This window comes from Diplotaxodon limnothrissa, linkage group LG15 (assembly GCF_057381915.1).
Source record: "Diplotaxodon limnothrissa isolate DT_005_m linkage group LG15, D_limnothrissa_male_GT1.1, whole genome shotgun sequence".
Taxonomy (NCBI): domain Eukaryota; kingdom Metazoa; phylum Chordata; class Actinopteri; order Cichliformes; family Cichlidae; genus Diplotaxodon; species Diplotaxodon limnothrissa.
The window spans coordinates 8,821,698-8,837,040 of NC_140610.1; the positions used below are offsets into that span (position 1 = coordinate 8,821,698).

Consider the following 15,343-nt stretch of genomic DNA (forward strand, 5'->3'; position numbering starts at 1 on the left):
TGTGGTAGTCATAGGCTTTCCGACTGTTACAACATCTCCCTGTGCATAATCCGTGAATCTTGGAGCCTCTGTACTGGCAGATCATTAAAACAGCGGGAAAAGCGAACTTGATCGCCTACACTCATGTGTTCAATCCCGCTACGGGGGCATGACACAACGCGCCAAGTTACAAAAATCCAGAAATGCACCAACGGCATAAACACCATTTTTGTCATATGTTGCCATTTGCCAGGTAGGCCACAGTGTGTATAAAGGGGCCCTTAAACCACATCTACTTACACCTCACCAGCCCTTTTATTAGGCACATTTTGCTAGTGTTTGCTAGTGCTAGTGCTAGTGTTGCATGGAATCCATTTTGCCTTCACAATTGCATTAATTCTCCTAATCCACCACATCCCAAAGTTGCTCTTTTGGATTTAGATCTGGTGGCAATGGAGGCTATGTGAGCACAATGAACTTATTATAATTTTCAAGATGTTCGAGATGATTTGATGATTTAATTTGTGGTTCATTATCCTGCTGGAAGCAGCCGCTAGCAGATGGGGAACACTGTGGTCAAAGATGTGGACATGGTCAGCGACAATACTCAGGTAGGCTGCAGGGTTTAAATAATACTAATAATATTAAGGGACCCATAGTGTGGCAAAAAATATCCCCCACACAAGTATGCCACCACAAGTATGTTATTTCATAGATAGACACACATGCCCCAGTGTGTGTAATTAACAGATAGGCTGAAAAGTTGCTTTTTAATGCATGTTTCCTGTTATTATTCCTATTGACTGTGTTATTAATCATTGCACTTACTCGCCGTCCTCTAAAACTGTGCGATGCATTCATCGCCAGCTGTGCCGTTGTTTTTCTTTGTTTTGTTTCCCTCTTCGTGCATTTTTGGCCCATATGTCCTCTGCTCGTCTCTCTAACACACACACACACACATGCATACACGATTACAAAGCGAGGAAAAAAAGACCCTACTGTGTACAGCAGAGCATTTGCTTGCTTCAGCTGTCTAACTTTGAAGATGATGTCAGAATGTGACAGTCACCACTCTATCCACCAGCTTGTTTCATAACAGGTGTTATACATACAAAGAGAAAGTGTGTGTGTGCTTATCAGTGTGTGTGTGTGTGTGTCTGTGTGTGTGTGTGCATTTGCCTTTTCAGCCTGGCTGTGTTTTGGACTGCAGACCACAAACAACCCTGAGGTCTGAGGATTGTTATCTCATTGGTGCAATTATCACACTTGCAGGCAGATAGACACACAGAAACACACACGCGCACACCACTTTCACCCCATTACTTTGAACCACACCCACTGGACGGGTGTGTATCTGAAGGGGGCTGTGTGAGTGTGTTTTGGAGGAATGGAGGGTGGATGTAGGGCAGATTGTACTGATGGTTGGGGCACCCCTGTGACAAGTGTCCTAAATCAGGGTAGTCAGGCATGATCGTGCCATTGTGAATCGACTTGTCAGGATCGCTTAGAGACAACAATGGAGCGGACAGACGAGAGGCGAGTGTGTGTGTTTTATCGCATGTTGGATTAAGGATAAATTAAAATGTGCGTTCGTGGCCAGTTGCAGTGTTGGGAAGTGATGGCAGGGGAGGGGCTGTAGCGAATGTAGCGGGTGTGCGCACGTGTGTTTGTGTGTGGGTCTGTGTGGTGGGCCCTATTGAAAGGCCCTTCCTTCTGCTCTATTTACCCAGGTGAATGGGGAAGCTGGACCAAGGCTGGGCGGGAAAACATGTCATTTTGTGCCAAGCAAATTTGTGTGTGCGCCTGTGTGTGTGTGTGAGGAAGCAGGTGGGGTGGGGATACTGTAGTTAAGTAGAAGTTGTCAAGACAAAAAGTTAGCCGCACCATGACCCTACACTCTCAATCCCTAACCCAAACAGACCACTCCAAGCACACGCGCGCACACACACGGGGACGCACACAAACCATTGTAAACATAGCAGTTTCTACATATTCTTGGATTCATAGAGTCAAAAAATTGCTTTCAAGTTTCTAAAGCGTATCATTTTTTTTCAGTCACGCCTTACTTTGTGTGTGTTCACATGTGTCTGTGTGTGTAATGAAAAAAAAAACCTAGACAGAGCCAGTGTGAAAGCAGACAAAATGGGCTCTAAGAGGAAGTGTCTGTCGTGTGTGCGAGTATGGCATGTTTTTTTTTTTTGGGTTTTTTTTGGTGGAGGGGGGGGTGTTGCTGGGAAGTCGGTAACCTGCTGTCAGGCTGAGAAATTTGACCACACTCCAGCACCAGAAGCCTGCGAGGATGTCAGCGTTTGTGCGTCTGCGTGTGTATGTGTGTGTGGTTACCTATAAAGGCCCTGTTTGATACAAAGATTCGGATCACGCTTGTCTCCAGTGTGACGGATTGTTATGAAAATTACAAAGAGAGACAGGCGCGTGGCACAGACCTGAGCGCAGAGTATAAACGGTAGCTGTGCGTGACTCCCTGATATGAATGATTGGAAAATAACACCAATTACAGTTTGCAGCTTGCAAATGTGACACTGCTGTACTGTAGTGTTATTTATTGTTTACGAGGCATTCTTTCTCTCACGTTTATTCAGAATTTCATATTTGTTCATAGCAAAATTACACTTACATCCCTACATATTATTAAATATAGCTTTGTTTGATAAATATATCAAACAAATTAAGCTCATTAGCTTATAGTGCAGTGAATCCTTAAGTGAAGTACTATTTCGAATTTAAACTTTATGAGGCTACAGTTTCATCATTTCCGTAAATGAACAGCCCACCTCTCTGTTGCCCTCTATTTATTTATTTACTCGGCTCTTTCAGTCTTTTATCTAATGGCCTAACGTCTGTTTTTTGCTCTTTGACCTCGTTGGCACTGCTTTAGCAGTACTGACCCACTTTTTCAAATGTTTACAGTTATTTTTTTATGGCTATCTGCAGCAGGCACATTGGTCTATACATTTTTTTGCTCCTGAAAAAAACAACAACAAACAAACAAACGGCCTAACGAATGGCAGCCAAATCTGGGAAGACAGCGACTTGCAGATGAGTCTAATCACCTCAGCAGCACTCCCCATCTCTCTCTCTCTGCCTCGCTCACTCTCGTACCCGACTATCTCTTCACCCTCAGTCTCTCTTTCCACATGGCAGCGACTATCTGCTCAATCTGTGTGTTCTGGTTGCGTCTGAACATATGCATGTATGTGCGTTTCGTGATCGTGAGCACGCTCATATCATAGAGCATCCATGCCCGTGTGTTATGGTCCTCACATGGCAGCCAAATGCGGTTGTTTTGGGCAGGGGTCCTGCACCTTTACCTCTATCTGCAAACAGATAACTGAAAAGAACAACTATTCTGTATGGAATACAGGTAAAAAATCAGCACGCATGCTTTCGTAGTCATATAGCAGCACCAAATTTCTTTTTGAAAAAGGGATGTTCAGCTGTTTAACTGACTTGGTGATTCTAACATTAAATGTGTCACCAGCAACAATGAGCCTGTGGTTCCAGGTCACACACGGGTTGAACAAGCCTATCTGTGTGTCCAAGAATTCACTGTCACCCAATATTTTCTCAGAAAAAATTGTTGTAAATAAACCAATCAGGATTTAACTCCTAGGTGCTACATGTTACATGTGAAAAGGGAGGTATTTTGAGGTATTCTCCTTAACCTTTGACCTAGCTAATCCAGGCGGTACTCCTTGGTGACCGATTAAAGTTGCACGAGTCCAGTTTCCTTTTTGAAAATGTAACATATCATTTTCAAATGAATGTTCATTGTAAATGAAATGAATAAACACCAGGGGGATTGTGAAAGTAAGACACAAAATTCCAAATTTTTGGATGAGAAATTTTATAATAACAAAAGTACACAAAGAAAGTGTTTGATTTTTTAGTGAAAAATAAAAATATCAAATTTCATGGTTTGACCCCGGAGTTGAAGCTGTGTCAAGGCCACTTTCGTACATGCCAGTGGGGCACATGCATGACTTTTCACTACCGGTGCTCTATTTGAACAACGAGCGCACTTGTTGCCAAATGCAGTGATCTGATTGGTCAGATCAGTTTATTCACAGGTGAAAAATAATGGAAAAAGAATGCCGTAAATTTGTTTTGTGAAATGACTTGGCCAGTGTGAACTGTTTCATTTAGAATAGGTGTGTCCATTGTTGCTTAGGTTGTCACAAATGGAACAGTAATTTCCAAATTGAACGTCATGTTGTATCAAACAGAATATGAAACTATCAACTGAGACTGCACACTCATTAAGAAAGTGTTTGCTGAGGTCAAATCAAGTTAGAAGTCGGGTCATTTTCCCGTCAGACTTTTTTAGCAACCTGAAAAGTCGCCCACCTTTGACCAGTGGTAGGAACAAGGGCACGCTAGCTTCATTTTTCAGACCCAGAGACTGCATCTACATTTTATATACATTCTGTGCCTATTTGGGACAAAATGGTCCCATTAAAATGATGTTATTAATTAATTTATGTGTCTACACATGGATTGTTTTAATATTTTTTTATGCCTTATGCATGCTAGTAAATTGTCGGATCTCTGCTGACCTCCTCCACACAAATAACCACTAAATAACCTGCTTTAAAGGCCTTTTTCACAAACTGCATTGTGACATTTTACATACAGGTTTCTGTAATTGTAGGAACTCCAATTTCAACTTCATGGAGCTCTGTTGTTTTTTGCCCCCCCCCTCCCATTTTTCTCCTCTTCTCTGTACCATGGATGGGGACGGTAGTTATCAGGCCCAGCCAGCACAGCCCTGCCCTTCTACCTGACCACTGCCAGCAGGGAGCGGCTGCTCTTGCCTGAATATCTCCAACCACAACAGCAACAAGAGAATGAGGAAATCAGGCTAGAGTAATCTATGCAGACCCAGAGCACGCTGGCCAGCGTGTGAACTAGTGGCATGTGTGTGTTTTTGTGCATATGCACGCGCACGTTCAGGAGCCCGCCATTTCTGCAACATCCTGCTATAAATCTATTGTGACACACAAACCGAATTTATGAGCCAATCTGCTTGCGACAGACATGTTTGATTTGAAAAGGGAAAGGAGGATGGAATAAAAAAAAACAACACTAGCATTGTAAGTAAACTTCTGCTTTGACTTTTAGAGCTAAATACCTTATAAAAATGTAACAGTGTGACTCAGTGGCAGGTGAAAATCTTAAAAGTGCAGTTATAATTCTAAAATATGACTGTATAATTACCCAATAAAAACAGACCATGGAAAAAGGGTATAGCTAGAGGTTGCTTTACTTGACCTAAACAGAACCAGGCAGAAACAAGAGCAACATTATGACAGCAGTTTTCGCCCCTGTGACCCACATAAACAGCCAATAAGAGCCTCTTTGAGCTTAAATGAATGTAGGTGCACATGCAATGATTTACAAGCCACTTTTGCATTTTTTACAATTGAAGCTCCTCTTCTGTTTTACATGATTTAAACTACATAAAACTCTGTTTGATCTGTGTGAGGGGACAGCAACCCTGACGTGAACTGAAATGAACTCGGAAAAAAATAAAATAAATAATTTTTCACTATCAACAAAAGTGCACTGCAGTCCAGTATTTTGATGACTTACCACAACCTCTTCTGATAGACAGTGCTGTTCTGATAACAGTCACAAGTGGACACTCAGTTTTCCATTTATTGAAATAAGCAGACGCACGAAAAAGCCTGGTTTGTTTGTTTTATTAGTTTAGTCAGTGAGGTCTGTTGAATGGTGAAGCGGGGACTGCAAAAGAGTAAAGATACGTTGTGTCTTGCATCTCTCATCCCAGTATATATTGGGGGGGGGGGGGGGGGGTTATTATCAGTAAACCACTACCATTCAGTATACACACAAGCAGCTGCCTTCTCACTCAGTGGAAGCAGGTGTCTGTGAATCCTGTGGGGTTTGGGGTTTGGGCTTTTTTCTGGCAGGGGGGTCTAGTAGAAGATGGTGAAATTCCCAGGGTGAAAGTCTGCTTCGTGCTATAGCCTCTTTCCACAAGACACCCCCACCCACCCACCCACACACACACACACACACACACACATAAAACCACACACTCTACATTTGCTGACAGGGATTGTCAAACCCGTCGTTCAAATTCAAGCAGCCCTCATCAGGCCTTTGCTGTCATTTCTGGGGGTTTTTCAACCATTGTTGTTACAATAGCTAAAAACCACAACATTGTGAACATGTGGATGGACTAAGCATGCTTACACCCACAAAGAAACTATTTCTGTTTGCCCCGGTCTTAAATATCACAGTTCCTGTTAGATATGTCCGTCTTGATGACTGCCATTTCTGTTTATGAATCCCTCTGAGAGTACCACTTAAGAGATGGGAATCTATATTTAAGGGCAGTGTGGTGGATCAGGGCGAGGTTGGGAGGGGGGTGCAGGTGGCTGAAGGTGTTGTGGGGGATGTGAGAACGTGTGGATGGGGAGGGGGTGTAAATATAGCTCCTGGTCTGAGTCTGGGCCCCTTAGCTTGCTAAGGCCTCACAGGAAAGAAAGTCTCCTCAAGAGACTGAATGTGGAGCTCATACTTACGAGCGTTTTTTGGCGAGCAGCGACGAGTAATATAACAATTTTCACATTGCCCACAGTCATGTTAGTGCATATTTCTGTGTTTAAAGGAGTTGATAGCATGTTTATGCAAAGCAAAAAAAAAGAAAAAAGTGAAAGCAGTCCAGGACAAAATGTTTCTTTGTATTTCTGGGACATGCACCTGAGTGGTCCCTGCTTATCCATGGAAAAAGAGGGAGCGGTTGGAAACATTTGCTTATTTTCTTTGCTTGCTGATAAACTCTATACTCACTTGGTGAGCGGCAGATGGGAGAGAAGGTTTTATGATATGATATGGTCCACACAATTTTATGACAACAAACCTTTGTATCAGTTTATGTGTGCGCAAAAGCGAGGGCTATTTGAATACTATAATCCGTAGAGGAATTTGAATACTAGAGATAGATTACACTTTGGAGAGGGTAAATAGTTCATTCAGTTTAAAAGGCAATAATTACTCTACATAATGGTGCGGCTATTTGGAGTGCTATTTACACTGAGAACGTAGGCTTCTTGGGCTGAACTTCGCACTTTACAGCTTAAATATATGAAAATGTTATTTCCATATATTTTTGTCCACGAGTAGCTGCGTTTGAACTGCTATCAACTTTAGTACGCTGAACGTCAGAGATTAAACACTGAACACAAGGTTGTTATAAAAACAGCACACTTTATTGAGTAGGCAGTCAAAAGTAGAAGTATAAAAACTTGGCATGTGTAAATGCTTTTACAAAAAGTGTGCTAAGTGTTTGACACGAGTTACTGCAGTTTCGTTAAAGGACACAAAATGCTTGTTGAGTGTACTTTTACAACAGTGTAAATCCACCAGAAGAAATGTTTATTTCTTTCTCTTTTTAAAAAAAATGGGATTTTGGCTGTAGCATTAATATCAGTGTTTGCTACTCTCACAGTTTTAAGGAGAATATAAAATTCAAGTGCAGCTTGGTCTTACTCTTACTGGGTGAAGCTCAGGTTTCAAATATAAATGCATTTCAGATTTTCAAATGTATAAATAAATTCTCTCTCTTTCTGTAGATATATATATATATGTATCTAAATTCTAAGAATTGCTTGTTCATTGAATGTTTTCCCGGTTGGGGGGGATACTGTGAAGGCCAGAAATAAATCAAAAAAACTTGAAATGAAAACTCAATTCCTATGAAATAAAGGCGCCGATGTGGTTGTCAGGTAATACTAAAAAGGCTGGCCCCTTTCTGTTGTATAAAAAAAGTATAAAAATTGTAGTTGCATAGTGGTACGAGAACAGACCGAGCAGTCCTTGTTCAGCAGTGGAGTGTTTACATGAGGTGGCAAAGACCAAACACTTGAAATTCTCAGTAGACCCATTAAAAACCCCTTAATAATTTAAAAAAAAGGACAAAAAAAGGTAAAAAAAAACCAAAAACCAAAAACCAAAAAAACCAAAATAAAAACAGAGGTCAGTTAGAAAATAATCATTATGACTTTGGATGTACGATAATGCTAAAAGGGCTTAAATACTCTGAAATACAACACTGCTCCATTGGCCAATTGTAAAACAACAGCAACAAAGTCATAATGTAAAAAAAAAAATCAATAAATTAATGAGCTTGTTCTTTATATTACTATCAACATGTGTAATTAATAATACAGCCCAAGGCATACATGGTCACCATTTCCCCGTTTGTAATACAATAAAACCAAAGAAAATTTTAAAAATTTAAAAACTTTAAAAAAGTCACCCCCCCTCCCCCCTTAAAAAAAGTCTTTGGTTGGTACAAATCCAACAAATGTAAGTGTGAAAAAATCAGTGGCATATAGCCTCTCCCAATGACTGTACCACCGCAAATATGTATCCGCCCGTCTGTTCCACAAGTGTAGGTGAAAGCGAAAACTCTTTGAGTTTTGAACCCAGTGATGCCGTAAACGCCTGTGTTCCAGAAGTAAACAAGTAAACATCTGCTTGATCCATCCATTGCTCCAACCATTTTCTACTGCTTCAGCTGGGGGGGCTAAACACCTTAGCCTGGTTGCGCTAAGGACTTTTTTTTTCTTTCTTTTTTTAAACTCCAGTGCAGGAAAAGTTGATGTGTTTGGATCAGCATTTATCTCAGTCTATATCATCAGTGTCCTTGAAGGGAAAGCACTCAAGAACTTGTGTTCCGAGGCCAGTATGTGCTCCTCTGTTTTCCCGGAGGCCAACAGATCCCAGGAACCCAGCTGTTGCTGCTGTAAGAAAAAAAAGAAGATGATGAGTTTTTATGTTAACATGCAAAGCTATTTTATAAATTTATGATTTAATTACACACACACCTGTAGTGGGTTATTCAGGCTTCTGTGAGGGAGCTGGTAGATTTTGTGTCCGTCTTCGTTCAAGAGTGAGCTTGTAAGTAGGTCCTGAAAGAAAAATGCAACAACACTTGTTAACAACACAATAATTACAGTACAATGACTGAAAAGGATCTTAGGGTTGATCCTGTGCGTACTCATTGATGGACTCACATAAACAAAACAAAAACACATAAGGAGGTCTGACTTAAGGTCAAACGTCAACTTACCGATACTTCCTGAGCTGGGCGACTGGGGGAGAAGAGCTGCCTGTTAAGTTCTTGCCCTGCCCACTGCATGCAGTGGCCCCTCTTGCATGGGAGCTCGACCTAGGACCCCCGGAAAAAAACACAACACGGTCATTTAAAACCCCACATTTTCCTCTTTTTGTAACCAAGTCACACAAGCTCGCTTGCAAAAATTAACCTCAAGCTATTCTTTAAGCTGACGTCAAACGTGTTGCAAAATGTAACTAAAAAACAAAAACACAACACGTTTGTCACCGCAACATGCAAATGGTTGAGTTTGATATTTCACCCCTGTCTGCTATTTTCTTAAGATACAAAATAACACTTCTTATGTCAGTCTCACATCATATGCGCATGCTTTTTTTTGCATATCTGTACATGCATATGTAGGGTGGAAAGTACCTCTTGCTTTATCTTCTTAAATGGAGGATGCTTAATGGCATCTTCCACTGGCTCCTGCTTGATGGACCCAACCATCTGCTGCCCCAAAGTGGTGTTCTGGAAACAACACAAACCTCCGAATGAGTCCCAAGGACAATGCAGTGTGCAAAGCAGCAGTTTGCATGTCAAATTAAGCACCGAGGGATATATACACACATTAAAGTCTCTCACCATTAGTTTAACGGGGCCATATTTGATCTCCTGATGGGTCGAGGCTGATCTCAAAGGCGTGGGTGTACGTGGGGTTGACTCCAGAATTGACTCACACATATTGGGCGTCATGAGCCTGAGGAGAGAGGAAAGAAAAAGCGCAAAAAAACAGCTGTTAAAAAAGGCTCATAACAATAACAGGTTTGCATAATAAAAGTGATGAGAACAAAAGCTTCTTACAATTCATTATCATTTAGGAGGCTTGCAGGCACAGGCGAGTTAAAGGGTAGATTGTCTGAGTGTTCTGGGCTCACTGGCTGGTTGAGGAACTGTGAAATAAAAAGGAAGAAAACATTAAATTAAAGACCCCTGACAAGGCTTTGACAACCAGGCAGCTCGTGTAGCACGCTAAGCTAAGCTAAACAATGGGACAAACACTAGTTTTGTGTGGTGACTGTGTAAGCACGGGTCATGTGACCTGTGAGGGTGAACAGAGTAGATTTGTGACTTCACATGGGTTGGCATTCGACATGAAACCAGTCAATGATTCTTTAGCAGTTGTTGAGCACCGATTGGGCAAGACCCTGTCTGCTTTAAGAGTGCTACTTTCCAAGAACCCACTGCTAACAGGCTCTGGGAAAAGGGTGGGAAATTCTGGGTCAAGGCCCGCTATTATATCTGTGTTTCTAATTTATAGGGCATCTTCTTCAGCTGGTTCCAGTTGATCACGACAGACAAAAATAAAAACATAATATAGCACGACACAGTGTAAGGAAGATACTTACTGAGTCAATCATGGATTCCATTATCCCTGGCATTGGATTTGAGAATGCAGGACTGTTGTGGGGACTGTTGTTGTTGCTGTTGTTGCCGTTAATGCCTTCGACGGGTGTTGTGGGGGCGCTGTCCTCAGCTGAGCTGCTCTGGTCAAGAGACAGTTCCTGGCTGGCTGCCTGGTGATGAGGTAAAGGCAGAGCAGCACCTTCTGAGCTGTTGGACATGGAGCTCTGGTTGGTCCAGTTTTGATAGAACGAACAAATCTGGAGAGAGGAAAAAAATGTTACAGACTGGAAAAGAATAATCACCTGAAAACACAAAAGCACAGAGGAGCGAGTGCAAAGGAAGCACAGATATAAGAAGCGCAGGGAACGCTCAGCCGTGATCAAATGAGAAGGGGAACTTTAATGTAAAGGCCGACAGAAGAAGTGTTGAGTAGAGAATTGCACAAGGGGTCATGCAAACCCAAAAGAAATGGTGATAAGATCCTATTGCATCACTTTTTGCAGAAACAGACCACCCAGATGTTTCCTCCTCCTCATGCACACACAAAAAACACAAGTCCAACCACTGTCCTTAAAGCCAGGGTCAAAAAAACCAAAAAACACATAAATTGTGCTGTCACATGTTTCACCCTCCTGAATCCAGACACAGATCCGAGAGTGACTCACCGGTAGTGACGGCTGGCCCCTCAGTTCATTTTCTGTTGACATGAGCAGCATTTCGATCTCTTTCACCCTCTTCTCCTTCTCAGGGTCCTCCTCGTTATAGTGTCTCTGAAAGAGCAGAAGAAATGCGTGAGCACCAATTCAATCCAAACAACTCATCTACCCCATCTTTCGATCGCCGCTCAGGTTTGCGATTCTTACCTGGACTTGGGGAATGTTGAGTATGTTCATATTGAATGAGAGGGTGGAGTGCACCTGTTACAGAGAAAGAAGCAGACGTTAATAAATGCAAGATCTTGCGGGCGGAGATCTGCCTAAATTCTGGTTTAAAGCCCACTTACTCTACGTGCGTCAGACAGGTAGGTGGCGTAGCTGAGCGGCAAATTGGAAGTCAGCTGCGTGTGACCGGGCTGTTGGGGAAAGCACATGATCTGATTGTTGGTCTTCACGTAAGTGCGGCTGGCGGGGAGCGAGGGGCTGCTGTTCTTGGCTGTGTTCTGAAGGTAGCCCTCCTGTTCCACCTTTCTCCTCATGGTGGAGTTCCAGTGGTTCTTTATAGCGTTGTCGGTCCTGCGGGTCATAAGGGACATGTGTTAACTTAAAGGGGATGTGACATCCTCTAGCTGCACACAGCAGCTTTATCAATGCAGGCGCACGCACACGCTGAGGGAGATAGGAAAAGTCTCAGTCACATACATACACGCATATTTAAAAATGTGCGCAATTGATAAGGTTATCAGTGCAAAGCAATTACAATAACCACATATTTATCTGTGTTTTCTCTTCTGTCATTCTACACCTTCCCCCCACGTCCTAACTTAGCCTTTTAACCTTTCTTTCCCAGCTTGTGTTCTATGTCCACAACTCCATTTTCTCTCATGCTCACTTTTATTGGCGTGCCCTCCCCTCCATTTCAGCCTCTTAACCGCAACATTGCGCAGCTAACCAACAAGGTTTCAGTGATTCATCTAGCTTCTCCTTTTCTGCCTCTTCTTCCCTCTCTCCACCTCACCTGCCAGGGAGCAGCTTAGCGATTTCTGCCCAGCGATTGCCCAGCTTCTCATGCGCCTGGTAGATTATTCTGTCTTCCTCCTCCGTCCAGGAAGTCTTCTTAACCTCTGGGTTCAGGTGGTTGTGCCAGCGCTCGCGGCACTGCTTGCCAATTCGCCCCTTCAGGTGCTTGGCGATCACTGACCAGCGTTTGGCGCCGTATTTCTGGACCAGCTCGATCACCTGGGGATTTTTAGGGTTGTGAGGGGTGAGAGAAAGAGGAAAGGCAAGAGAGGAGGAGGAGGAGGGAGAGTGTTGAAAAGGAAGAAGTGAATGGTAGTAGAGGAGCATGGGGAAAGAGGAAGGAAGGAGTAATAACAGGGAGGGGAGGGAGAAGTAGAGTGGTACAGAGATATGAAAACAGGAGGGAGAGAAGAAATAAAAAAAATGATTATCCATAAAAATCTCAGAAGTTTTACTAAATGCACTGCTTTTCCTTCCTCCTTCTCTCTTTCTTGATCTTTCGCTAGTGTAGCTGATTGAGAACACCTGCTGGTGAGCAGTGAGGGAGTTTCCATTGGAACATTAGCCACTCTGCTAATCATTACAGTGGCATCTGGGTGGAAATATAACTCCTAAACGTGTTATATGTTGTGTAAGGGTGAGTAAAAGTGTGCAACCACAGTTCAGGAGTTGCTACAGAGAAGTTGCTTTAAACACAGGAACACAAAGTAATTGTTGATCTCAGTGGTATCCAGTTAGTATAAAGCCCACTCTAACAATTACACTGTAAGGTCACCACTAATGGCTGTTATAACATAACACACGGCTAAAGCACACTACAAACTCTACATGCAAGTTAATCTTGCATTTATATTTACAGTTTTCCATGCCACCCTCCCCCCCAAAACCCCACAAAAATACAGTGTGCTCTTACCCTCTGGTCCTCCTCTTTGGTCCACGGTCCTTTAATGAGTTCTGGGTTGAGAACCTTCTGCCACCTGTGTTGGCACTGCACATCTGTACGGTTCTGTGTAGAGAGAAAAACAAAATACAGTTTGTTATCATCTCCACACAATGGGAAGTTGCACGCAGACAAATCAGGGCCTCATGCCTGCTACTTACAGTTAATAGGCTTGCAATTACTTTCCAGTCTTCTGCTCCATGATGTTCAACAAGTTTCTTCAACTTCTCATCCTGAAAAAAGAGAGTACATTTTTTAAAAATATGTCACTAATATTTAGTATTGAACAGCAGAATTTGAACTGTATTGACGTATGTGTGTGTGTGTGTGTGTGTGTGTGTGTGTGTGTGTGTATACCTCTTCTCGTGTCCAGCGTGTCTTGCCGAGCTGGCGTTTCCCAGGCTTGGGCAATGATCCATCATAATCATGTTCATACATCTCAGTCTCCTCCTCGTCATCCTCACTGCTGTACAGACTGCAGACACACACACACACACACACACACACACACACACACACACACACACACACACACACACACACAGAGGGCAACATTTTAAAAAGAGGTGGAGTCTGCGTGGAAAAAGAAGAGTGTAGGATAATAGACAGAAGAATAATAGGACAATAAGTACTTTACTTGTTCTAAACTACTCCCTATTAATCTCTTTATGAGGTGCATTAAAAAAAACTCAGCCCTCTCTTTTAGTCACTCGCTTAACTCCAACACAGAGAGAAAACCAGTCATTCTTGAAGGTTTGGCTGCAGGCTTTTAGCCAAGACACCCACAGGGGGTGTGCATGTATGAGTGTGTGTGTGTGTGTGTGTGTGTGTGTGTGTAAGAGAGAGAGAGGGGGGGGGGGAGGACGAACAGGTTCCAGTGTTTTTAGTTTCCACAGATACCTGGATTGGCACATGCGATCATAATTTTGTGACCCTGGCGTGTTCAAACTTGCACAGGGCATTGTACAGCACAGCCATGCACACACGGAAACACACGCACACGTGCACACAGAGTTCACGTTCGCGCGCGCGCGCGCGCACACACACACACACCATGTGGTCAACTAATCAGAATGCGGGACAGGTAGATAGTTGTGCTGTCATACAGTACAACAGGTGAAGAGGAACCCCACTATGTGTGTACGTGCGTGTGTGTGCATGCGTACAGAAGGATATTTACACGCCATAATCTTCCTTATTTTCCTTTTGCCCAAATGCGTGACTACTACTCGCAGAGGCGAGCAAATAAACAACTTCTCTCAAATTTATCCAACAGCCTCTGCGTTTCAGCGCAAATGAGATAATTAGCGTGAAACAAACAAAAAAGCAAGCAAACAATAGAAGATGATTACAGCGCTCTCAAGAAGAACGATTAATCAGCTGGATCGGCTCTTCGTGAAAAGAAGCGATAATTACTTTTAAACCAATCAAATTAACTCCGGGTGCAGTTTCTTCTAATTACGATGAGGACAAAACGAGATAAAAACACGTCTGTAAACGGAGGTAAACGGTGACTTTTTTGTGTGTATGTGCAAAGAAGATCCTCAAAAAGGATCCCTGACATCTCAAACATGAGATTCGCGCACAAGACCTAATGTGTGTAATTTAAGGGAGAAAAATAGCATTGGGTCTCCGCGGAAGAAGTGCGCGTGGAGTACAATGTTAGAGCGCAGGTTTCCAAAATAATATCCATCGCTCCTCGCGCTCGGTCGGAGATGCTGGAAAGCAGTCGTGTGTGTAGCGTGTGCAAGTTTTCATCGAAAAGAGCCGAAATCGGTGGCAGATGAACTGCTTTGCAGCCTGTTTTTACTATCCGCGAGTTAAGACACGCCGAAGCGTGCACGGCACAGCACTGTCAAAGCCGAGCGATGACCAGCCACCTGTCATTGGCGCGAGCGCTCCACAGCTCCAACTGGAGAAAAGTAAAGGGCTCGCGCATAGTACAGGCTGACCACACACATATATATATGTATATGATGTATATATGAAGTAAAACATATATCAATATATCAATATATCAATATATATATAAATATAAACACACACGCGCGAGCTAGGGCAAGAGGATGCACTCTTCGCACTTACTTCACGCCGTATCCAAATGAAATAATGCCTCACGAGAAAACTACAATAATAGCTGCGAGTCTTTGAGAGACAGAAATGAAAGCTTTAAAGCTGCCAAAGTCGTTGCTCGTGTTTCTCTTACCTGCTTCTGGACCGCCGAATCATGCTTAA

At 42.8% G+C, this 15,343-nt stretch overlaps 1 protein-coding gene across 3 annotated transcripts; it reads right to left on the reverse strand.

The window, feature by feature from the left end:
- Positions 1-8,458: 8,458 nt before the first annotated feature.
- myb (MYB proto-oncogene, transcription factor) lies at positions 8,459-15,343 on the reverse strand. Of its 3 annotated transcripts, none has more exons than XM_085372848.1 (15): positions 15,315-15,343; positions 13,466-13,583; positions 13,270-13,341; positions 13,082-13,174; positions 12,167-12,387; positions 11,496-11,724; positions 11,356-11,409; positions 11,158-11,262; positions 10,495-10,749; positions 9,950-10,038; positions 9,731-9,845; positions 9,521-9,616; positions 9,101-9,199; positions 8,856-8,939; positions 8,459-8,768 (listed from the first exon to the last, which is right to left on the reverse strand). In XM_085372848.1, the coding sequence occupies exons 1-15, from the start codon at positions 15,335-15,337 to the stop codon at positions 8,658-8,660; spliced, it is 1,764 nt and encodes a 587-aa protein (XP_085228974.1). In that variant the 5' UTR covers positions 15,338-15,343; the 3' UTR covers positions 8,459-8,657. The 3 variants fall into 3 exon arrangements, with proteins under 3 accessions (XP_085228974.1, XP_085228971.1, XP_085228972.1); XM_085372845.1 differs by having other exon boundaries at positions 8,459-8,771; positions 15,315-15,337; XM_085372846.1 differs by having other exon boundaries at positions 8,850-8,943; positions 9,093-9,199; positions 15,315-15,337.

What these genes read in the sequence shown, in the direction of transcription:
- myb (XM_085372846.1), bottom strand. Translation starts at nt 15,337, where the DNA reads ATGATTCGGCGGTCCAGAAGCAG. An exon ending in CACGCTGGACACGAGAAGAG is followed by an intron (nt 13,342 to 13,465) that starts GTATACACACAC and finishes CTCTTTTTTCAG; the next exon opens with GATGAGAAGTTGAAGAAACT. An exon ending in GCTAAGCTGCTCCCTGGCAG is followed by an intron (nt 11,725 to 12,166) that starts GTGAGGTGGAGA and finishes TATGACCCGCAG; the next exon opens with GACCGACAACGCTATAAAGA.